The following is a 23580-nucleotide window of genomic DNA, read 5'->3' on the forward strand; positions in this document are numbered from 1 at the left end:
TGTATTTAATGTTACAATGCCAAAATGTATGGAAATAATGATTCATGTTCTGATCTTTTTCAGTTTTTCAAGGGTTTGGCTGCATCCGGTGCATGGGCTTGCTTTGATGAGTTTAACCGTATTGAGCTTGAGGTGCTGTCTGTAATGGCACAGCAGGTTCTCTGCTTACAGAACGCCATTGGGCTACACCTGGAAACTTGTAACTTTGAAGGAACTGAGCTAAAACTCAACCCTAACTGTTTTGTGTCCATCACAATGAATCCTGGCTACGCAGGACGTTCAGAACTGCCTGACAGTCTGAAGGTATTTGTACACAGTAATAGACATTTGCTATATAACTGTATATAATGTTTGGTTTGTGTTGCATGTAATGCAAATCTTTTCAATGTCATCAGTTTTTGGGTAATTTCATCTTTTTTTGTTCATGATTCTGTTCAGGTGTTGTTTCGTACTATGGCTATGATGGTCCCTAACTATGCACTGATCGCCGAGATTTTGCTGTATTCGTGTGGCTTTCTCCACGCCAAATCGCTCTCAAAGAAGATCGTGATGACTTACAGACTGTGCTCCGAGCAGCTTTCCTCTCAGTTCCATTATGATTACGGCATGAGGGCTGTCAAAGCCGTGTTGGTGGCTGCCGGAAACCTCAAGCTCCAGTTTCCAGACGATGTTGAAGATACCTTGGTAAGTTCTCACATAGATGGATTTCAAGCACGTGTTAAACTCAAGACCCAGGGGCCAAATCTGACCTTTTAGAGGATAGAGAAAACGTTGAATAATTCAATGTCCTAATTTAGTTGTTAATATCCCAACCCCTCCAAATACACAAATTCAACAAAATGTCACAGTATTTGCAGGGCTCACAGTCTTCCTGTGCTTATATCCCACGGTGGCCGTCATTTTTAATCACAAATTGTTAAAAGAACTCCCAATTTTTCCCAAATCCTGCACATTTTCTTCAAATAATTCCACAAAATGGTCTTCAAGTTAAATAAAACTTTAAGTAAAGACCCTGCAGGGACTGATACATACATTCATAAATTCCATATTGATTATGCATGGAAGTATAAAGTAGGGCATAATTTTCCTTGCCTATAATCTGCTGCCCACTTGAGATCAAACTGGCCTGTATTTGGCCCCTGAACTAAATTGAGTTTGACAACCATAAAGGGTGTTCTACTAATGATCCATGTATTGATGATAAAGTATTTATCTGTGGTTATTGTATTGACATTATTTTATAAACCTTCCAGATTCTGAGATCCATTACAGATGTCAATGAGCCGAAGTTTCTCTCCCATGACATCCCGCTCTTCAATGGCATCATCAGTGACTTGTTTCCTGATATCGAGCTGCCTAAGGCTGAATATAAGGTCAGAAACATTGTTGCATTACTTGCTATTTTACTTTTTTTCCAGCAAATTCACTTTGTCTTCTTTTTAAAATTAATATTTTAAGGTTCCATTTATCCAGACAACTTTTTTTCAGGAAAATTACATTATCTCCTGACATGTCAAGAGATCTAAGTACATTTCCTGAAAAAAGTTGCCTCACACTATTAATATGATTTGTGTAAAGTTGATTTAATCCAGCGTCGCTCACAGATAGACCTTGTTTCTCTTCCTTACAGCTGCTTTTGACCACTGCAACAGAGTGTTGTAAAGATGACAACCTCGAGCCAACAGAGTATTTCTTCAAAAAGATCATCCAGTCCTACGAGATGATGAAAGTCAGACATGGGTATGATTTATTTTAATGACACATATTGAATCTCTTTAAGTCTGCTCGTGTTGAGTGTATGTATTAAGTGTCTGCATCTCTGTGTAATATTTCAGCTTCATGTTGGTCGGAGAACCCTTTTCTGGAAAGACCAAAGTCCTTCATATTCTGGCTGAAACTCTGACTCGTATGAAGGAAAACCATGGTCAGGAAGAGAAGGTTATTTTCAGGACGTTAAATCCAAAGGCCGTCACCATGGGGCAGCTCTTTGGAGAGTTTGACATGGTATCCCATGAGGTAAAGCCATGCTTTTCATTGTCTTTAGCATATGTTGATGAAGATGCATCAAATATTTGCCTGATTACTGTGAAATAAAATGTTTCCTCCATTTTTATATTCAGTGGACTGATGGAGTCGTGGCCAACACCTTTCGTGAGTTTGCATCATCTCACACAACGGACTGCAAATGGGTTGTATTCGATGGTCCAATCGATACACTTTGGATTGAGCGCATGAACACCGTACTGGACGATAATAAAAAGGTACACAATTCACACAAACAGTTATCAGTAGTTGTCCAGTTTTTGTTTTTCATGAAGTTGAATCAGAATCATTGTGGGTTTCTATTCTTCTACAGCTGTGCTTGATGAGCGGCGAAATCATTCAGATGTCCAGTCAGATGAGTATGATTTTTGGGACCATGGATCTGTCCCAGGCTTCGGTGAGTTTCATCTTTGCAGTTGATATTCTTTGCTCTATAGCTCAACCATGTCATAATTAACATTTAGTCTCTGTAGAGCTGTAGAAGATTCAGATTTATTTGAATTTGTTGTTTTTGTTTTTCCTTCCCATTAAAGCCTACTATTGTCAGCCGGTGCGGTATGATCTTTATGGAACCTTCCGAGTTGGGCTGGAAGCCTTTGGTGCGTTCTTCTATGAACACACTTCCTAAGATTCTTCAGAGCGTGGAGCACCGTGATCTGCTGATGGAACTCTTCAACTGGCTCCTGCCACCTTCACTCAACATGCTGCGCAAAAACTGCATGGTATGTACGGCACATTTCTCACATTCAAGTCTGAACTGAAAGACAATTCAGGGTTAAATTTGCTAATGCAAAATGCCACACAGGCACCTTTATTACCAAAAAACTATATATATATATATATATATATATATATATATATTGATATAAGCGATATTGTAATTTCCTGTATTGCCAAAATAGAAAACGCGATATATCTTGAATCTCGATATATCGCCCTGCTCTAATTACAAGATGACTTCAGTAACTTTGTGATGGTTTATTTCACAGGAAGTGGTTTCTACAACTGACAGTAACACAGCAGTGTCCCTTTGTCGCCTGTTTGAAATGGTTCTCATTGAACCTTTGAAGGGACATCCAGAAAAGAAAAATATCCGCACATGGATTATGGTAAGGAAGCCTCATTTGAACTGTTTTTATAAGCCAAAGCATTTAATTTCCATTAATGCATTTTTTTTCTTTGTTTTGTCCCTTTTTCAATGTCTAGGCCGCTTTTGCGTTTGGCTTGATATGGTCCGTAGGCGGCTGCTGTGACTCAAACAGCAGAAAGAAGTTCAGTGAGTTCTTCAGAACGTTGCTTTCAGGACAAAATACTGGACATCCCATTCCAGAAAAGATCAAAAAATGAGACTGCCCGATAGAACAGATTGGTCTGGTGTATGACTACTTTTATGAGGTACTGTCATAATTTTAAAAAAAAAACACACACAAGTTCACTTGTTAAGATTTTTGTAAAAACAATTATTATTTTGTCTTCCACAGTTTAAAGGAAAGGGAAGATGGCTTCACTGGGATACTGCCATCAAAAATACCCAATGGAACAAAAACACCAAAGTGCAAGATACGATTGTTCCAACCATTGATACAGTGCGTTACACGTACATGATGGACCTTTGTATCAGTTACGGAGTGTGAGTATTTATCAACACAAATATAAAGAGACTAACATTTCCATATGGTATTGTTGCATGTGTTTTGTGACCCACCAGAATGTTAACATTTAATCCAATCCTATGTGTCTTTCCACTGCTCAGGCCTGCGTTGTTTGTTGGTCCGACTGGTACTGGAAAGTCAGTGTATGTGAATGACAAACTGATGAACAACCTGGATGAAGATCAGTACCTTCCCTTCTTTATGAACTTCTCCGCTCGGACGAGTGAAAATCAAACACAGGTGAGCATGTCTTTTTGTAGTTTTAAGATTATTTGCTGTGTTGGTAATTTTAAATTTTCAAATTTTCTCCTTTCTCCCTATATTTTCCTTCTCATATATCAACTCCTTTATCTACCAGGGTTGGGGTCAATTACATTTTTTTTATTACAATTACATTCTCAATTACTAAAGTTCAATCACAATTACTGAGCCTTTAATTAATAATCCCATAAAATGTTTTTAGGGTCTTATGATAGCCTTATCTCAGGAAAAATTCCAAAATTAAAAAAGAAAAAAATTCCTTTGCCTCCAAAATGTGGGTGTTTTTTTAAAAAAACATTTTTGGTATTTTTTCATGCCTTACTGGATTTTTTCACCAGTTTAATTGCGCTCAACATATTTGCACTATGTTTAGGGGTTTATTATAGCCTTATCTCAGATAAAAAAAATCTAAATTTTTCTATTTTTTTATGCACTGGCCCTGACAGTTTTTATAGAATTTCCATAACAACTACAATTACAAAGTCAATTATCTGAACTCAATTATGATTACAACAACATATTTTTTCAAATACAATTGCAATTATATTTACATCTTACTTGTATTTAATTATCAATTACGTGATTACAATTATAATGTTATCTATTAATACTTTTTGTACAACACAAAATGTCCATGTATTTTTAGTATAAAGTCAAAGCATTTTCATTCCAAATAATTTGGAATGAATTTATAGAACACATTTTTGACAATGTTACTTAATAAATATTTGCTTTATTTTACAGTTCACCATATTGTCCAGGCTGGATAAGAGAAGGAAGGAAGTGTTCAGTCCGCCCGTTTGGAAGAAATGCCTCCTCTTTATAGATGACATGAACATGCCTGCCATTGACACTTTTGGTGCACAGCCACCTGTGGAACTACTTCGGCAGTTCATCGACCATGGAAACTGGTACTTTAATAGCAGACCACATAATAGAAACCACACTAAAGTTTATGTTAAACCTTCTTGTATGTGTGTTTAATCCATATTGTTTTTCTATTATTCTTTTTACAGGTATGACCTAAAGGATACGTCTGCGATCTCCCTCATTGACCTACAGCTCATTGCTGCTATGGGACCCCCGGGTAGTGGAAGGAATGCTGTGACAATTCTCTTCCTGCAACATTTTAACATGTTTAGCATCAACGCTTTCAGTGACGATACACCATTGTGTCAACCTATCTGGAAAACCACGAATTCTCTTCTGAATCCTGCATCCTTGGCAACCAAATTGCGTCTGCTATAATGGAAGTGAGTATCATTATCTTCTCTTTCTTATTTATTGGCGTGTTGCAACCACGATATGAATAGGTGCATATCGCTGTGGGGTTCCAATTGTAAAATAGTGCAATGTTAAATATTGAATCTTAATATTCATGTTAAATGATAAATCTAAATCTAAATGTTGAATTTAAATGTTAAATCTAAATGTCACGAGATAAAGTAAATATTTAGCTAATAGGCAAATTTACCGGAAGTACCAACATAAAAGCTCATTCTGGTGAATTTGCATATTAGCTAAATATTTAGTTTCACCCCTGACATTTAGATTGAACATTGAGATTTAGATTTAACATTTACAGGTAACAGTTAGGTTTAACATTTGACATTTAGATTTAACATTTTTCATTTAGATTTAGATTGAATTATTAAGTATTAAGAAGTATTGCTGTAAATCTGGTCATAAGTAATGTAAAAATAAAAAATCACATACATTTTTTAAACATGGTTTCTTGATAAATGTTGCAAAAAGTTGCTGTTCATTTTGGCATGCACAACTTTACAATCGGCACCCCATATATCACCACCTACTGTACTGGAGTGTGTACTCAATATAAAGAGTATCATTATAATGAACTGCAATGCTTGTAAAAAGCCTGTACACTCTTCTCCACATTACGTATGTTGATTGTAAGTATTTTTGCTCACAAGGTGTATAAGAAAGCGATGCTGCATTTGCTTCCAACTCCGGCCAAATCACACTACACTTTCAACTTGCGAGACTTCTCTCGAGTAATCCAAGGCTGCCTGCTGCTGAAGAAGGAATCCGTGGAAAACAAAAATACCATGATACGGCTGTTTGTCCACGAGGTCTTCCGTGTGTATTATGATCGTCTGGTAGATAAAGAGGATCAAGAATGGCTTTACAAGCAGATGAACAGCATCCTCGATGACCACTTCCAGGTGTCCTTTGAGCAGGTCTTCAGTGACTTGAAAACTGGCCCTACAGTAAGTTGAAGTTTCAGTATTCTTACCATAAGTTTGCAGGGATTTTCTTTTTTAGATTTGTGCAATTAACCTTTTTTTTGTAATAATAGTTGGTCGAGGACGACATGAAACAACTTATGTTTGGAGACTACATAAACCCAGACCTGGAAGGCGATCTCCGCTTGTACGCTGAGGTGGAATCCCTGGACACCTTGAAAGATGTTGTTGAAAAGTGCCTGGTAGAATATAATGGGATGCACAAGACTAAAATGGACCTCGTCATCTTTCGGTGAGTCGATCATCACCTTTTACAACAGTTGGTACTGTTATTACTCAAAAAACACAAACTTGGAAACTTTCGTAACACTTTTTTTGAAGTTTCTTACATAAGGCCAACAATACGCTGTCATTAGCATGAATAAGGTGTCATGTAGGCTGTCATTAAGTGTTAAATTATGACACCTTAGGCTTAGGGTTAAGGTTAAGGTTAAGGTTTGGGCTAGGGTTAGGGTATGGGTAACAAACAACACTTAAAGACATCCTTTATGACACCTTATTCATGCTAATGTCATGTCATAATAATGACAGTGTAATGTCAGCCTTTATGTATAAAACTTCAAGTAAAGAGTTACTGAAACTTTTAAGAAATTAAGGAAAAAAAACTTCAACATGGGTTGTTTTTTGGTTGTTTTTGTAAATGTAAATATTTCTGTGTTTCTTTTCAATCTAATGTATTTACTCATTTATTCTGCGTTACATAGCTACGTCCTGGAGCACTTGTCTCGTATCAGCCGTGTGTTGAAGCAGCCTGGAGGCAATGCCCTGCTTGTGGGAGTGGGAGGCAGTGGTCGCCAGTCCATCACACGTCTAGCCACATCCATGGCCATAATGAACTTGTTTCAGCCGGAAATCTCAAAAAGCTACGGCATGACTGAATGGCGAGATGATCTTAAGGTGAGCTAAAAAAACCTTTAATTCCAATGAATTGTTTGTGTGTATGTTTTTTTTTGTACAAGTTGTTTTTGACACCCACTTTTTGTGTTGTTTTTAGTCTACAAACAGAAATCAATCAAATTTAGTTTTTTCTTAATTTTCTCAAAGTAATTGATTTTATTTGTAGTATAATTTTGGTAATATTAGATGGGAATGGCCAAATGTAAAATTGATCAACTAACTGCAATTTAAGACACTCCATCATAAAGTCTTAATGTGCTTACTTTATCCTAAATTACAGATGTTGTTGAAAAACGCTGGAGTCAAAGGAGAAAAGATGGTGTTCTTGATCACTGACACTCAGATCAAAGATGAAGCTTTCCTCGAAGATGTGAACAGTTTGTTGAACACTGGTGAAGTGCCCAATTTGTTTGCCCTTGATGAAAAACAAGAGATCATTGAGGTTGGTTATCAGATGTGTCATTGGAATATCTCTTTTACACATTGTGTATTCTTTGCACATAACACAATGCTTTCTGTATCTCTCTTTAGGCTGTACGCCCCGCTGCACAGGGCGATAATAAGAATTTGGACTTGAGCAACTTGGCTGTGTTTGCCTTCTTTGTGGCGCGCTGCAGAGAGAATCTCCACATTGTTGTGGCAGTCCAATTGGAGACGCTTTCCGAGTCCGCTTGCGTCAGTTTCCTTCTCTCATTAACTGTTGTACTATCGACTGGTTCCAGGTGAGATTGTGTATTGATCTTCTGAGATTTTTTTTATTATGTACACTTTAAGCTATTGCTTGAATGTGAAAATATCACATGAGCAAGTTACTTTTCAGCTTTCTTTGTTTCCAAAATATTGATGATAAATCTTTGATTTTAAATTATAACACTCTCTCTCCTCTTAATTTCTGCTCCGTGACAGCCTTGGCCAGAAGAAGCTCTCGAACAAGTCGCAACATCCTTTTTGGAGTCACAGGATTTGAGTGAAGACGAATTGCTTAAGATCATCCCAGTCTGCAAAACCTTTCACACCTCTGCCAAGGACCTCTCAGATAAGTACGTAAACGTCTATATCTGACACATGTTAAGATTAAGCCTATATGCAATCTCTTTAATTAATGTTGTTTTTATTTCAGATACCTTGCTGAACTGGGTCGTCATAATTACGTGACACCTACATCCTACCTGGAGCTGATTGAGGTTTTCCGTAAACTGCTCACCGAGAGAAGAGAAATGGTGATGAATGCCAAAAAAAGATATACCAACGGCCTGGAAAAGCTCGACTTTGCAGCAGGACAGGTATTGAAACACGCATTTTATGACTGACATTTATTTGTATGGTTTTTTTTTTGGTGTTCATTTTACAGTAATTATGTATTTTTGTAGGTTGGAAAGATGCAGGTAGAGCTGGAAGAACTAAAGCCGCAACTGAAAGTGGCTGATGAGGAAACCTCCATAAGTATGGAGGTAAATATTTTTCATGCGCTCATTTTATTTTAACTATAACATGCCATTGAATTAAAAAAAACAAATATGTTAATGTATGCTTTTTGTAATACTCCAGGAAATTAGAGGGGAGTCTAAGATAGTGGAGGCTAAGTGTAAGGTCGTGGGCGCTGATGAGGAGAAAGCCACTAAAAAAGCCAATGAAGCCCAGGCTTTAAAAGATGAGTGTGAGGGTGACTTGGCTGAAGCCATCCCTGCATTTGAGTTTGCTCTGGCTGCATTAGACACTTTGAAGGCAAGTACCCACTAAGCAGCACATTGAATTTTTCCAACAATTGTTGAATTTTGTAGTCAGAGCATTTGAATCATTAAATATATCTTTGATTTTAGCCCTCTGATATCACAATCCTGAAAGCGATGAAAAGTCCCCCTGATGGTGTGAAGCTGGTGATGGAGGCTGTGTGTGTGATGAAACAAATCAAGCCGGAAAGGATGCAAACCGCAGACGGAGTGGTATTTTGAATAATAATTTTACCCATGTTATTTCTATAGTTAGATGATACTGACATCTTAGTAAAATATTTTCTTTCTTAAATTCTAGGTTGCTGACTACTGGGGTCCCAGCAAAAGGCTCCTAAATGATATGAACTTTTTACGAGACCTGAAAGAATTTGACAAGGACAAGATTCCCGTAAGTTTTGAAGAATTTGGCGTGTCCTTTTTTAAAGCACTTGCAACTTTTCCTTACTGATTACTTTTTGGAATTGCAGGAGTCTGTGATGAAAGAAATTCATGCCAGGTTCATTTCAAAGACAGAATCTATCTCCAAGAACGCAGCAAAATGTTCTTCAGCTGTAAAGGGCATCTGGAAATGGATTGTAGCAATGGAGCAGTATGACAGAGTGGCAAAGGTTGGTTATCATATATTTTACAAAGAATTGTCATAACAGAATGCAGACTTGGGATTTAAATTGGTTCTGTGCCCTTTCTAAAATAGGTTGTAGCTCCAAAGAAGGCCATACTCGCTGAAGCACAAGAGTCCCTGGGTGCTACTATGACACTGCTGAATGAGAAAAGAAAAGAGTTGCAAGAAGTTGAAGATAGCTTCGCTGTCCTTGAGCAAACCTTGAAAGAGAAAACAGACAAGAAGAAGGAGCTTGAAGACCAGAAAGAAATGTGTGACAAGAAACTCAGTAGATCTGAAACGCTACTCAGTGGTCTTGGTGGAGAGAAGACCAGGTAAGAAATAAGCCTGAAGACTGGCTTTTAATATTTAACAAAAAATAATAACATAATCACTGACGGCATTGAAATATGTGTTTAGATGGTCCAAGGCAGCAGTTGATCTCCAGAGCACGTATGATAACTTGACTGGAGATGTTTTGATATCTGCCGGTGTCATTGACTACTTGGGAGCTTTCACAGTCGGGTTCCGACAAGAATGCTTCAATTCATGGACCAAACTCTGCAAAGTAAGTCCCACCCTCTTCAGTTTTTCTCTTAATTTTCTAACATCATTCGTATCTCCAGTCCAAGGATATTCCAACATCAGAAGACTTCTCTCTCAGCAAGACCCTTGGCGATCCAATTAAGATCAGCGCTTGGAACATTGCTGGCCTTCCCAGTGACTCGTTCTCTATTGACAACGCGGTCATTGTCAGTAATTCCCGTCGATGGTTAGTTGACAATCCCACTAATGAGTTGCTCTAATCTTCTTAAAGAATGGTCCATTCAAAGGGTGAGCCACATTTTGATGTTTTTTCTTTCTTGTAGGCCCTTGATGATTGACCCACAGGGTCAAGCAAACAAATGGGTGAAAAATTCAGAGAAGGACCACGACCTCAATGTAGTTAAGTTGTCAGATCCAAACTGCATGAGAACTCTAGAAAACTGCATTCAGTTTGGAACACCCTTGCTGCTGGAAGATGTTGAAGAATAACTGGACCCTTCTCTGGAGCCTTACTTACTTCTTCTGATAGTGTTGTTTAGTTCCTGGTGTGTATTTTGCATTCTTCAAAATGTGAGTTTTCACTCTTCAGCAGGATTGTGATTTAGCATTGTTTAAGCTAACAGAGTTGGTTGGTGAATGTGTTAGCCTCAGATTGTTTCCAGCTTACATTTATATGCTGTGTGGTTTCATTATATATTATGAGGTTAATATTGACAAATGTAATCTCTACTTATTGTGAGTGTTTATTTACAGCATTTTGATTTATTGTAGTACATAATGTAGTACACAATGTTAATTTAGTCTTTTATTTCTTGTTGTACATTTCTAGAAACTGCTACTCTGTACCAGATGCATCGCTGTGCACATACAGTTCCTCAGTAAACAGTCAATATTCATCTGATGTCTCGTGTGCTCTCTGACCGGAGCCCTGCAGTGGTCAGTTAGGCTAAAATCAGCAATCAGAGGTATCAATCCTCAACAGCCACTCTTACTTAAACAAATATTCAAGCAAGGTACAGTGAATGTTTTCAACCTAAGATTTTTTTTTTTCTTCTGTCGCACTTTGAAACTTGTTTTAAGTGAAAAGTGATTATGAATAAAATGTACTAAATATTGTTATTATTATTATCAGGTGGTGTGGAGTGCATCAAACTCGGGGAGAGCGTGATTGAGTACTCCAGTGGCTTTCGGTTCTACGTCACCACAAAGCTCCGAAACCCTCACTATCTACCTGAAGTGGCCACGAAAGTATCCCTGCTTAATTTCATGATTACCCCAGAGGGCTTGGAGGACCAGCTGCTTGGAATTGTGGTTGCCAAAGAAAGGTACGGTAGCGCTAGGCTTGGGGAGTAACGGATTACAAGTTACGGCATTACGTAATCCGGATACAAAAAACATGTTACTGTAATCCGTTACAGTATATTAAAAAACGTGTAATCAGATTACAGGTATTTTTTATAAAAACAGGGATTACTTTGGGGATTACATTTTCAAAGCAAACGGAATATACATCAGTGCATCAGACATACAGTGCATGTTTTAATTAGATAACATGTTTAATGTGACTCTCTTCCAGCAGCTCAGTCAGTTATTGGCCTGTACAACATTATTTAATGTATGAGTGGGGTCAGGTTAAACATTTTATTATTTAATTTTATAATGTGCATTGTGGGAATGTCCGTGCTAAATATAAATATTGTCATATTTTAATTGATTTCCTCTGTTAAGCGGTCTGTGGTTTAGGTCAATGATTCAACTGAATTGTTCATAACTAACAAGTAAATGGATTGATAATCTTACTTATTTAAACTACTGTAAGCTCTCTCAGTCTGTGTTAAATTAAAACATTTCCTTTAATGTAGTGTGACTGTAAAAGGTGTTTTTATATTTGTCTAAAATAATACAGTGAGCAGGTTACACGTATTTTATCCTTTTGTGTCTTTATTTTGCATGTTCGGTGTTGAAGTAATCCAAAAGTAATCAGTTACATTACTTTAATATAGTGGTACTTAGAGTAAGTTACTGATTCCAATTTTTTTTATCAGGTAACTTGTAATTGTACCAGATTACTTTTTTTTTTAAAGTAACCGTTACTCCCATCCCTGGGTAGCACTCAAGAAACCAGAATTGCAAAAAGTACTTGAAACAAATCTGATTCTACTTGATTTCTTCTATAGACCGGAGCTGGAGGAAGAAAGAAATGCTCTAATTGTTCAGTCAGCCACCAATAAGAGGCAACTTAAAGAAATAGAGGACAAGATCCTGAAGACTCTGCAGTCCTCAGAGGGAAATATCCTGGAAGATGAGAGTGCCATCCAGATTTTAGACTCTGCAAAGAGCATGTCTAATGACATATCCAAGAAGCAAGAGGTCAGAATCAGAAGCAGATTATTTGTATTTGTATTTGTTGTTGTTTATTGGTTAGCCTGAGCTCATCGTGTTTTTCATTTTCTAGATTGCGGAGAAAACAGAGATTAAGATTGCAGAGTCTCGTGAGGGTTACAGAGCTATTGCAAAGCATTCTTCCATTCTGTTCTTCACCATTGCTGAGCTGACAAACATAGATCCCATGTACCAGTACTCGCTGATCTGGTTTGTCAACCTCTTCATCAACTCTATACAAGACAGATGAGTTTTTTTTTTCTAAATGTTTATTCTTTTGTTTTTCCAGCTAAGTAGAGCAGATGAAATTACTGTTGTGGTAAAAAATTTAATGGAATCTTCCATGACGTACCATTCATTGAGAAAATTTTAAACTAACCATTAGCAAAGTGTGTCATCTCACCTGAATTGTCGTCAATGTAGTAGTAACAGATGTATAGAAATACTCCATCGTATATAAGATACATTTCATAGATTAGAAGCACACTGTCTATGGGTGATCAGAAACCCTTCTGATCAATTGCCTTTCTGAAACAAAATAGGAAAATGATTGTTGTAAAGTCTGTCCTGCAATAGAAAGAGCTGTATACTGGTCAGTCATAACCAGCTAAATGTTGTTTAGGTAAGATTCTGTTCATCTGACGCTGTTTTTGTTTTTTTTTAAACAGTCCCAAGAGCAAAGATCTCGAGAAGAGGCTCAAGTCCCTCAATACCCACTTCACCTACAACCTGTACAGCAATGTCTGTCGTTCCCTGTTTGAAAAGGACAAACTCCTCTTCTCGTTCCTCCTCTGCAGTAACCTGCTTTTGTAAGTATTGACCCTGTGACCATCAATACCATCCTCATACTGAAATGAACCTGAATCCACCTTACAAGCAACTTGTTTTTTAATAGATGTGGCTGTATGAAAATTGTGAATTACATGGTGGTTTCTTTTCTTTTTTCTAGGGCAACGGAGTCAATCGAATATTCAGAGTTTATGTTCTTGCTTACTGGAGGTGTTGGCCTAGAGAACACTGTTCCGAACCCTGATCCCAGTTGGTTGCAAGACAAGAGCTGGGATGAAATTTGCAGAGCCAGTGAACTGCCAGGGTTACAAGGATTAGGGTAACCTACCTATACAATAAAGCTGTTTTCATCCTTATTTTAATTTGCTTTGTGCAAAATAGTTTATTTATTATTGTTTTTTTTGTTACAGGGAAGCTTTCGTCAATGCTCCTGGAGAGTTCATGCCTATTTATAATAGCAAAGAGCCTTGGACCATTGCTCCTCCGTCACCTTGGAATGAACAACTCAGTGACTTGCAAAAGATGATCATTGTCCGTTGTCTCCGACCTGATAAAATAGTACCAACTGTGACGGAATACGTGAAGAATAATCTGGGCCAGAAGTTTGTCCAGCCTCCTCCCTTTGACCTGAGCAAGAGTTATTTGGATTCCGACTGTACCATCCCTCTTGTGTTTGTGCTCTCTCCTGGTGCTGATCCCATGGCCAGTAAGTCCTACCATCTTTAGTAGTACAAGTAGAACAAATAATGAAATCCATAAGAAAAACAGAAAATATAAACTTTTTTTATTCTTACAGACCTGATCAAATTTGCCAATGACAAAGACATGGGTGGTTCCAAGTTCCAGTCCATCTCTTTGGGTCAGGGACAGGGGCCCATTGCTGCTGAGATGATTTCCAATGCCAAGCAGAAAGGGACATGGGTGTGCCTACAGAATTGTCATCTTGCCGTTTCATGGATGGGTACCCTGGAGAAAATATGTGAGGAGCTGAGTCCGGACACGTCACAAAGACTTCCGACTCTGGCTCACAAGCTACCCCTCAGCCAAGGTCAGACACAGTATAATTCACTCATGTGTAACATTTCATAATTACATTTGTGTCTCATAATAACCATCTCTGATTGGTTTGAGACAAGGTTTTTGCAGAATTGCATTTTTTTTAGCGGTGAAAACGAGCAATTTCAAATTTATTGTGCCTGAGTTTACACTTCCATGTTTAAAAGACATATACAGTATGTATGTACAGTATGTAAGCAATAAGTCACAGATATCAATCCCAGCAGGATCTACACTTTAAATTTATTTGATTATTTTGACCATTTTTAGTTTAATTTGGGGAAACTTTGCTAAATAATTTGAGAAAAAAATTGCAGAAATGTAAAAGTTCTTTCAACAGCCAGTTATCTTCAAAATAATACAAAACATTTAGTGAAACTAGCAGGACTCACATTTTCCCCATGCTTTATTTCACATGATGGCATTCACTTTTCATCTCAAATTGTAAAAACAATTCTCAATGCTTCCAAAATTCTGCATCTTTCTTAAAATTATTCCACAAAATGTCCCCGAATTACATAGAAATTGGCCACAAAATCCCAAAAATTAATGGAAAGTGAAGTTCCTGCAGGGACTGTTTGTCACTTATTAATTTGATATCATCAGTGCCATACATATTTTGTAATTTATTTATACATGGAAGTGCAAGCTAGAGCACAATTATGATTAAATTGCTCATTTTGTCACCTAAAATCTATGACTCACTTAAGATAAACTGCTCCTTATTTGGCCCCTGAACTAAAATGAGTTTGACACCCCTGCAAAAGGGGCCAGATTTGGCCCCCAATCCTTGAGTTTGACACTGTTATTGTGACACGTTTCTTTTTTTCTTTTCTTATTGACGCAGTTTCCAGTGGCCATACTGCAGAATTCGGTGAAAATGACAAATGAGCCTCCAACAGGACTACGACTCAACCTGCTCCAGTCTTATCAATCCGATCCTATCTCTGACCCAAGCTTCTTCAGTAGCTGTTCCGAAAAGGAAGTGGTGAGTTATAAATAAAAGCCATCTATGAGTTCATTCCACAGGATGTAGTGAATGTGTTATATAGATATGTGTGATGTGTGGATTTTTTACTGACTGGCGTTTCTTTACCAGATTTGGGAGAAGCTCCTGTACGGGCTGTGTTTCTTCCACGCTCTTGTTCAGGAGAGGAAGAAATTTGGTCCCCTGGGCTGGAACATTGCTTACGGATTTAATGAGTCTGACCTTCACATCAGCATCAGACAGCTTCAGGTAAGATTTGGAGAAAAAAAAAGTGCTTGTTTTTTTGTGTGTTCTTGTTCACAGGAATATAAGTTCACTGTATTTATGTCATTTCAGATGTTTGTCAGTGAATATAAAGAGGTACCCCTCGAGAGTGCAACTATGGTGGCCGTGTGGTGGATGACTGGGACAGACGCCTATTGATGACCATCTTAGCTGGCTTCTACAACAAGGAAATCATCGAATCCTCCGACTACAGTTTCTCACCAAGTGGTCACTATGTTGTTCCTCCAAAGGCTTCCTACGATGACTACGTTGCCTTTATTGAGGTACAAACTCTCATGCAGGCAAATGTGTAACATTACAATTTAGCACAAATCCTCCATTAGACTGATACTTAAACCACCTCCCTATTGCTTTTGTTCTAGAATCTGCCGGATATCCAGCATCCAGAGGTGTTTGGAATGCATGAAAATGTGGACATTTTCAAAGATCTTCAGCAAACAAAGCTGCTGTTTGATTCACTGCTACTCACCCAGGGTGGAGGATCTAAAATGGGTTCAAGCTCTGGGAGTGACAACACCCTGTTGGAAATCTCAAAAGACATCCTTTCAAAGGTAAAAAAAAAAAAAACCCCAATAGCCTCAGCTCTTTATTGTAAATATTTTAAACACGTTTAAGGCTTCACTCTTAGTTTGGTGTTGGATGGCAGGTGTTTAAGCCAAATCCATTCAGAACAATTGTCTAAAAAATAACATTTGCTTGCTCTTTCCTACAGCTTCCAGATGATTTTGACCTCGACGCAGCACTCGAGAAATACCCTGTTCAATACGAAGAAAGTATGAACACAGTTCTTGTCCAAGAGATGGAGATACAACGTGTATGTATAAATCCTTTGCAAAACAACTGGTCAAACAACACTTCATCATCCATTCAGTGCAACTCATTTGCTGTTTTTTTGTTCTCCCAGGTTGAGCAGCACGATTCGTTTGAGTCTCCAAAACCTGCAGAAGGCTGTCAAGGGTCTTGTGGTGATGGACGCAGTGTTGGAGGCAGTTGCAGGTAGTTTGTTGGTGGGAAAAGTCCCAGAGACGTGGGCCAAACGCTCCTACCCAAGCCTCAAGCCCTTGGGCAGTTACATCAACGACTTTCTCGCGAGGCTCAAGTTTTTACAAGTAAGGTTTTTTTGATGATATGCATTTCTCCTGCAATTGAACCAGTGCATCTTTGTTTATCATTATCTTTTACTGTGTGTGTGTGTGTGTGTACAGGATTGGTACGACAATGGTAAACCTGCAGTCTTTTGGCTGCCTGGATTTTTCTTCACTCAAGCCTTTCTAACTGGAGACATGCAGAACTTCGCCAGGAAGCACCATATTGCCATCGATCAGCTCAGCTTTGAGTTTGAGGTCAGAGACATTCTGTGTCATGCAAATATATTGTTGTTGCAGGCCTGAGAATAGTGTGTGTTGACCTGTGTGTTTTGGTTGTCTGTACCAGGTTCTCCCTATCGATGACTCGGATACACCACCTGAAGACGGTGTTTACATCAAAGGCTTGTTTCTGGATGGAGCAAAGTGGGACAGAGAAAGGTAGATTTGCAATTTTTTCATTTTCAAACGACCACTTCTGAAATATTTTATATTGAAATCATCATGTTCCTATTTTACCAGCCACTTTTTAACTAGTCATAAAATATGTACCTTTTTTTTTTTTTTTTTTTTACAAACATACATTTGATTTCTGTAGGAAAAAAGTGTTTTTTGTGTTTAGTTACCATTTTCCAATGTGGAAGATTATCTGACATCAGATCAGATCAAAATACCTTTCAAACCCCTAAATATTAATTTATTTTTTTCTTGAAGATTGTTATGATTGCATCATTTCTTTGCCAACACTGCCATTTGCAATCCCGGATGATTAACTACTCCTTTGTCACTTTTCTTTTCCTTTCCAGTGGAGTTCTCGCTGAGCAGGATCCCAAAGTTCTCTTCGACACTATACCAATCATCTGGCTGAAACCCTGTAAGTGTCACAACTTTCTGCCCTGTCCACTGCAGGAGTTTAAATATTTCAAACTTAATGAATCCCTAAAATGCATGTTTTAATCACTTTCTCGTCCACACAGTTGACAAAAACACTAAATTACACAATTCAACTTTCAACAAAAAGTTAAGTTAATTGTAAAACTTTTGAATAAACCTACCAGACACTGAAGAAAACCTGCACAAATAGTGGTGAAAATTAATTCATAGTATTGTAAATGTCCTCTTCTCCAATCATTCCTTTTTATATCTTCTTAAACATTTTGCCCCAATTTTTTTGGACTTAGCAGCCATCAGCTGTACGGCTCACATTCTGTTTAATATTTTTAAACCTGATTTTATTCCTATGCACCCATCGGTGCACTTTAAGATTTGTTTTAGATGTGAAATGCTTTATAAATAAAATGTATTATTAATGTAAGATTTGAATACTGCAAACTTCCTGAGTATAAGACCTTACGCTTGCTTTACAGGCACTTAAATTAGCTACAACATGCTAACCAATTTAAGACTATTGCATTTACAGGAATACCCTATAACAGTGTTTCTTAATTGGGGGTTCGTGTACCCCTAGGGGTACATGTTGGCACTACAGGGGGTACTTGACAGAGAGAGGAAAATAAAGAAATGAAAGCATTAAAAATATGGGGTTTTATAATATTCCAATTTTAAAATGATAATAATGCTAAATATTACCCGCAAATCACAAAACGACAACAAAAACATGCAAAATGAGAGAAAAATACAATAAATTAAAGCTGCAAGCAGCGATGAACGGGCCTTCGCAACCACACGCATGTCGGGATGTGGCGCACGTTGAGGTGTGTTGCATGTCGGGGTGTGGCAGAAATTTGAAAGTGTTGAGACGTAGCTGACCATTTTCAAGGATTATATCACAAACTTTCCAGCAGTGTTCCGTGCAAATATAATGCCAATGATTTCCTTTTACCAGTAGGTTACGTCATTGAATTCACCCTTGGGGAGGCACTGCCTACCTTGCCTACCCTGACGGCACGTCACTGGTTACCACCTTCAGATTTCTGGGCACCCACATCTCCGCGGACCATTCCTGGACCCACTACATCAAAGCCCTGGTCAAGAAGGCTCAGCAGCGGTTACACTTCCTGCATGTCCTCAGGAAGGTCTACCTAGACAGGAAGCTGCTGCTGGCTTTCTACCACTCTGTGGAGAGCATACTAACACACTGCCTCAGTGTGTGGTACGCAGGCTCCACAATCGAGGACAGGAAGTAGGTGCAGAGGGTCATTAACACCACCCCAAAAGAAAGAAGGCCATCACTTGAGACCCCTCACACCCTGCCTACCCCAGGCTGTCAAACTGCTTTTTCCCCTGGGCCATACGGACTGCCAACATCCATGGAATCGGCCACGTATAACCCCCACCTCCCCCTACCTGCACTCCTGCAAAAAAAATAAAAAATACCAACAACACACAAAATAAGATAAAATATACTGAATAATAAATAAAAAAAACGGTGGCTTAGTGGTTAGCACGTCCGCCTCACAGCAAGAAGGTCCTGGGTTTAAGCCCTGGGGTCCTTTCTGTGTGGAGATTGCATGTTCTCCCCGTGCTGCGTGGGTTTCCTCCGGGTACTCCGGCTTCCTCCCACAATCTAAAAACATGACTGTAAGGTTGACTGGAGTCTCTAAATTGCCCATAGGAGTGAATGAATGAGTGAGTGGTTGTCTGTCTGTGTTGCCTTGTGATGGACTGGCGCCCTGTCCAGGGTGTACCCCCGCCCAGCGCCCTATGAGAGCTGGAGATTGGCACCGGCAGACCCCCGCGACCCTGATAAAGTGGGTATGAAGATGGATGGATGGATGGATATTACTTCCTTGCTGCTGGTACACACAAATTCATCTTGCCAAGCATGTTATTTGGTTCTTTTGACTTACAGAAAGAGGACAGAGATATATTTCTTATTAATATTTTATTTATTCTGTCTCAGAACCTGTTTTCCAAGGATTTCTTTCATAATTTAAATACTATACGACTTTATCAAGCACTCAGAAAATTATGAAGCTTCAAATAATACATAAACATCCATTCAATTCGATGCTGCAGGGCTGAAAATCTGATGATTTACACTATTATACTATTATGTAACAGTTTTTGTATATGCTGTTTAAGTTCTGGGCTTTTTTTCCCTCTATGAATATCTGTATTTGCTTTGATTATTATTATTATTTACAATACAAATCAGTACATGAAGTATTTGTGCCGCCAGGGGGAGCTGTTACCCTATAACAAAACACTCGTCTAACGTTGTTTTTTTGTTTGTTTGTTTGTTTTTTAACTAATAATTAAACTCACCACATAAACACTTAAACATTTACACATGTACGATTAAAAATATTTAATAAACGTTGTACGGTCTGTGTTTAAATTCAAATATCACGTCCCAGGAGCTCAGTGGTAAAGATTTCAAGTGAAGGAAGTGACGTAGGCTTCGCGCATGCGTTGAACAGATCTAATTTCCGTGTAGGATCGGGAAGTGACTAAAGTAAACCACAGCAGACAGTTGTTACTTTACATGCTGCAGCAATCGGACTCTGGACTTTTCTGTTTCTAGTTGTAAACCGATCACCATGGCGTCTGAACTGAGGTATGAGCAGAGTTTTTTACATGTCACCATTTAGTCTGTGCTGTGCAAAAAGCTACATTACTGATTAATTGTAACACTAAAAGCAGAATAAGGCACATGTGTACAAAGTTCAACATCTCTAAGTTCAGCTCATGAAACATGTGATTTGCTATGGGGTGCTGATTGTAATGTTGCGCGTGCTAAAATAAACAGCCAGATTTACAGCAATATTTGTGATAATTTTTTTTCTCTTAAAAATGTCAATTTTAAATTTAAATATAAATGTTGAATATTAAATCTACATCCATCTATTTTCAGACCCGCTTTGTCCTATTTCAGGATCATGGGGGTCTGCCGATACCTATCGCCGGCTCACATTGGGCGTGAGGCCGGGATACACCCTGGACAGGGGTCCAGTCCTTCACAGAAATCTAGATCTAAATGTTAAATCTAAATCCAAATTCTAAATATTCAATTTAAAGCCAAATGGTAAATATTAAATCTAAATCTAAATGCTAAATATTAAATCTTAATGCTAAATATTAAATCTAAATCTAAATGTTGAAGTTAAAAATGAAATCTAAATCTATGTTAAATCTAAATGTCACGCGTGAAACTAAATATTTAGCTAATTCACTGTTTAGATTAAGCATTTAACATTTACATTTGGCATTTATATTTACATTTAGCATTTAGATTTGGATTTGACATTTATATTTAAATTTGATATTTAACATTTAGATTTAACATTGACATATTTTTTAAGAGTAATATTCATCACAAATTTCACAAACATTGCTGTAAATTTGGTTAAATAAGAAAATTCAAACGTTTTGTAAAGGTGATTTGTTGCTAAATGTTGCAAAGGGTTACTTTTTTTTTAGAATGCGCAGCTTTAAAATCGGCGCCCCATAATTTGCTGACTGACTATTTGTTATTATTATAGTATTAGTAACTGATCAGTTGTTGTTGTTTTTAAGTGGATGTGCCAAAGACTTCTGTGATAGCACAGTTCACAAGGATGTGAAGGTAAATTGTCATCTTGCATCAACTGATTTTCATCATCATCATCAGTATCTCATCATTGCAGCGATTTCATCTACATTATTGATTCAAAACCTCTTCGTCATTGTGTTACCATGGTAACAGCCAGTGTATGTGGCTGAAACGGGATAATGTCAGTATTGATGTAATTTCTAACTAAAATGATTATTCAATCACTGAAGCTAGAATGGAAAAAAAAAAAATTGTTGCTGATAAATTTGAAATAAAGGACTTCCTGCACTGCCTTTTTACATCACAACATGACATGTTTGCAAATATTTCAAAAGACAAACTCATACATTTAGTTGTGTGCAACAGTGTGAATGCAGCACTGCCTGAATGATGGTCACAGCCAGGCTTTGGTTCAGGGACGTGTAGCACGCTTTCATGTTTCCGTACTTTATTTCATTTAAACTTTGACCCTAGATAATAATAATAAGAGTAAACAAGGGGTTCTAGCACTCAGCTTTGGCCTGTTTGCTTAGCTTTGTTTGCTTAAATAATCAACATTAAGTTCTAATCACCATATATATATATCCTATTAAAACATTTCTGATTCTAATTCCAGCAAGTTCATTTCGTCGTCTTTGATCTCCTGACATCTTTCGACGGCCAAATGTCAGTTTTCCTCAGAGGCGTTAATCGCTCTGATGTGTTTTTAAGAGTTCTTTCTGAGACATTTTTACCGTCCCACAACTGGAGAAATGTTTCTCTCAAAATAAAAGACAAGTCCAACATGAGAGACATAAGTATTTATTTACACTTGACCAGCTGTCCGCGACCCACTTTTTTGGTCCCAACCCACCAGTTCAGAATTGCTGCTCTAAACCTTTTTTTTTTTTTTTATTATTTTTAAATAATTTTAAACTTTTGTAAATCATGTACAGTAAGCAAATTTCCGTGAAGCACTTAAATCTACAATACAATTCAATTGTAAGAAACATGTAACATAAAAAAAAAAGTTTGATTGATTGAGATCAAAGTAAATATCCTGAAAGAACAAAGGAAACCTTAACAAACATAACATTCAGTTCTCTTTCACAAACATCAGGATTATTATGGAAATAATCTGAAGAGGTAACAAGTAATTAACAAAGTACACATACTTTGTCATCCATGAAAAAGCTACTTAACCTCCCACTATTCTATAGCAATACATACTTCCCACGGGCACTGTACTAGTAGACTGACTGAATAAGGATGTTTGACGACTATAGTTACTTTTTTACTTCAGATTGATGAAGAAAAACCATATTTATTAACGGAATAATTTTTGTTTGATATTCATAAATGGATTGAAAACAATATATGTCTATTTCCGGGTCATATTTCCAAAAATATGATCACATTTGGACTCTAATTGCAAAATAAAAATGATGAATTGCTCAGTAAGATAATTATATGAAAGAGAAAGATTTTTTTAATAAATATAAATTACTTTAAAATTCAATCCCATAACTTCAATTCCTTTTCAATGACTTTAAATTTTACTGCAACTTACAAAAATGATCCAAACTAATAAAGCACACAATTTATACACAATCTTTAAAACATTTCAAATGAATTAAGCCCCATTTGTACATAAGAACACAAATTAATTCAGAGGTCACTCAAAAGACACTTTTTAACAGCAGGTTTAAAATGGACAAATTTGACAATGTTTTCATTTTATTTATTTATTTATTATTTATTACTTATTTTTTTTTATTTATTTATTTAATTATTTATTTAATATTTATTATTTGTTTATTATTTATTTATTTATAATTATAATGACTTTAAACTTTACTGCAACTTACAAACAATGATCCAAACTAATAAAGCACACAATTTATACACAATCTTTAAAACATTTCAAATGAATTAAGCCCCATTTGTACATAAGAACACAAATTAATTCAGAGGTCACTCAAAAGACACTTTTTAACAGCAGGTTTAAAGTGGACGAATTTGACAATGTTTTCATTTTATTTATTCATTTATTTATTTATTATATGTTATTTATTATTTGTTTATTCATTCATTTATTTATTTATTTATTATTTACTTATTTATTCAATATTTATTTATTATTTAATTATTTAGTTATTTATTTATTATTTAATTATTTAGTTGTTTTTTTTTACTCATTTATAAAATGTGAAATACATGGCTTAATTTTTGAATATCTACATTTGTGAATACATTATTTTTGACTAAAAGTGTTTTGTTTTTGTTTTGTTTTTTAATGAAAAAAAAACAAACTTTTATTTCATCAGACATATAATTTTTCCACCAAAAAAGCATGAATATGAAGATTTTTAGAGAGTAGTACTCACAGAACTTATACAGAATCTTTAAAACATTCCAAATGAATTAGGCCCCATTTGGACATAAAAACACACTTTTGATAAAGATTTAATAAACCAAGTTTGGTATATCTTTTGTTTTGTTTTAATTTCATATGCTAATA

At 36.9% G+C, this 23580-nt stretch overlaps 1 protein-coding gene and 1 long non-coding RNA gene across 2 annotated transcripts in view; both read left to right on the forward strand.

Moving 5' to 3' along the window:
• Positions 1 to 18971, forward strand: part of LOC114459883 (dynein heavy chain 12, axonemal-like) — a 36313-nt gene extending 17342 nt beyond the window's left edge. Inside the window, 53 exon segments of the mRNA XM_028442045.1 lie at positions 64 to 303; positions 439 to 684; positions 1254 to 1373; positions 1631 to 1740; positions 1836 to 2016; positions 2121 to 2261; positions 2357 to 2440; positions 2577 to 2765; positions 3033 to 3152; positions 3250 to 3438; positions 3525 to 3673; positions 3797 to 3935; positions 4701 to 4867; positions 4973 to 5121; positions 5124 to 5209; positions 5891 to 6187; positions 6277 to 6455; positions 6928 to 7120; positions 7401 to 7562; positions 7652 to 7757; positions 7760 to 7842; positions 8027 to 8160; positions 8241 to 8403; positions 8491 to 8571; positions 8669 to 8845; positions 8941 to 9063; positions 9152 to 9241; positions 9321 to 9461; positions 9548 to 9789; positions 9875 to 10022; positions 10081 to 10226; positions 10324 to 10528; positions 10983 to 11013; positions 11133 to 11325; positions 12178 to 12370; positions 12456 to 12628; positions 13051 to 13191; positions 13332 to 13490; positions 13582 to 13877; positions 13968 to 14172; positions 14174 to 14219; positions 15075 to 15215; positions 15327 to 15464; positions 15552 to 15582; positions 15585 to 15763; positions 15863 to 16051; positions 16213 to 16301; positions 16303 to 16314; positions 16405 to 16609; positions 16706 to 16843; positions 16935 to 17026; positions 17392 to 17459; positions 18432 to 18971. Coding sequence (XP_028297846.1) covers positions 64 to 303; positions 439 to 684; positions 1254 to 1373; positions 1631 to 1740; positions 1836 to 2016; positions 2121 to 2261; positions 2357 to 2440; positions 2577 to 2765; positions 3033 to 3152; positions 3250 to 3438; positions 3525 to 3673; positions 3797 to 3935; positions 4701 to 4867; positions 4973 to 5121; positions 5124 to 5209; positions 5891 to 6187; positions 6277 to 6455; positions 6928 to 7120; positions 7401 to 7562; positions 7652 to 7757; positions 7760 to 7842; positions 8027 to 8160; positions 8241 to 8403; positions 8491 to 8571; positions 8669 to 8845; positions 8941 to 9063; positions 9152 to 9241; positions 9321 to 9461; positions 9548 to 9789; positions 9875 to 10022; positions 10081 to 10226; positions 10324 to 10528; positions 10983 to 11013; positions 11133 to 11325; positions 12178 to 12370; positions 12456 to 12628; positions 13051 to 13191; positions 13332 to 13490; positions 13582 to 13877; positions 13968 to 14172; positions 14174 to 14219; positions 15075 to 15215; positions 15327 to 15464; positions 15552 to 15582; positions 15585 to 15763; positions 15863 to 16051; positions 16213 to 16301; positions 16303 to 16314; positions 16405 to 16609; positions 16706 to 16843; positions 16935 to 17026; positions 17392 to 17459; positions 18432 to 18631 — 7899 coding nt within the window. The 3' untranslated portion in view covers positions 18632 to 18971.
• Positions 18972 to 19267: 296 nt separating this feature from the next.
• Positions 19268 to 22205, forward strand: LOC114459881 (uncharacterized). Its single transcript, XR_003673504.1, has 3 exons — positions 19268 to 20105; positions 21065 to 21113; positions 22180 to 22205. It is a non-coding gene; the product is annotated as an uncharacterized LOC114459881 (long non-coding RNA).
• The last annotated feature ends 1375 nt before the right edge of the window (positions 22206 to 23580 follow it).

Source organism: Gouania willdenowi, unplaced genomic scaffold (assembly GCF_900634775.1).
Source record: "Gouania willdenowi unplaced genomic scaffold, fGouWil2.1 scaffold_371_arrow_ctg1, whole genome shotgun sequence".
Taxonomy (NCBI): Eukaryota; Metazoa; Chordata; class Actinopteri; order Blenniiformes; family Gobiesocidae; genus Gouania; species Gouania willdenowi.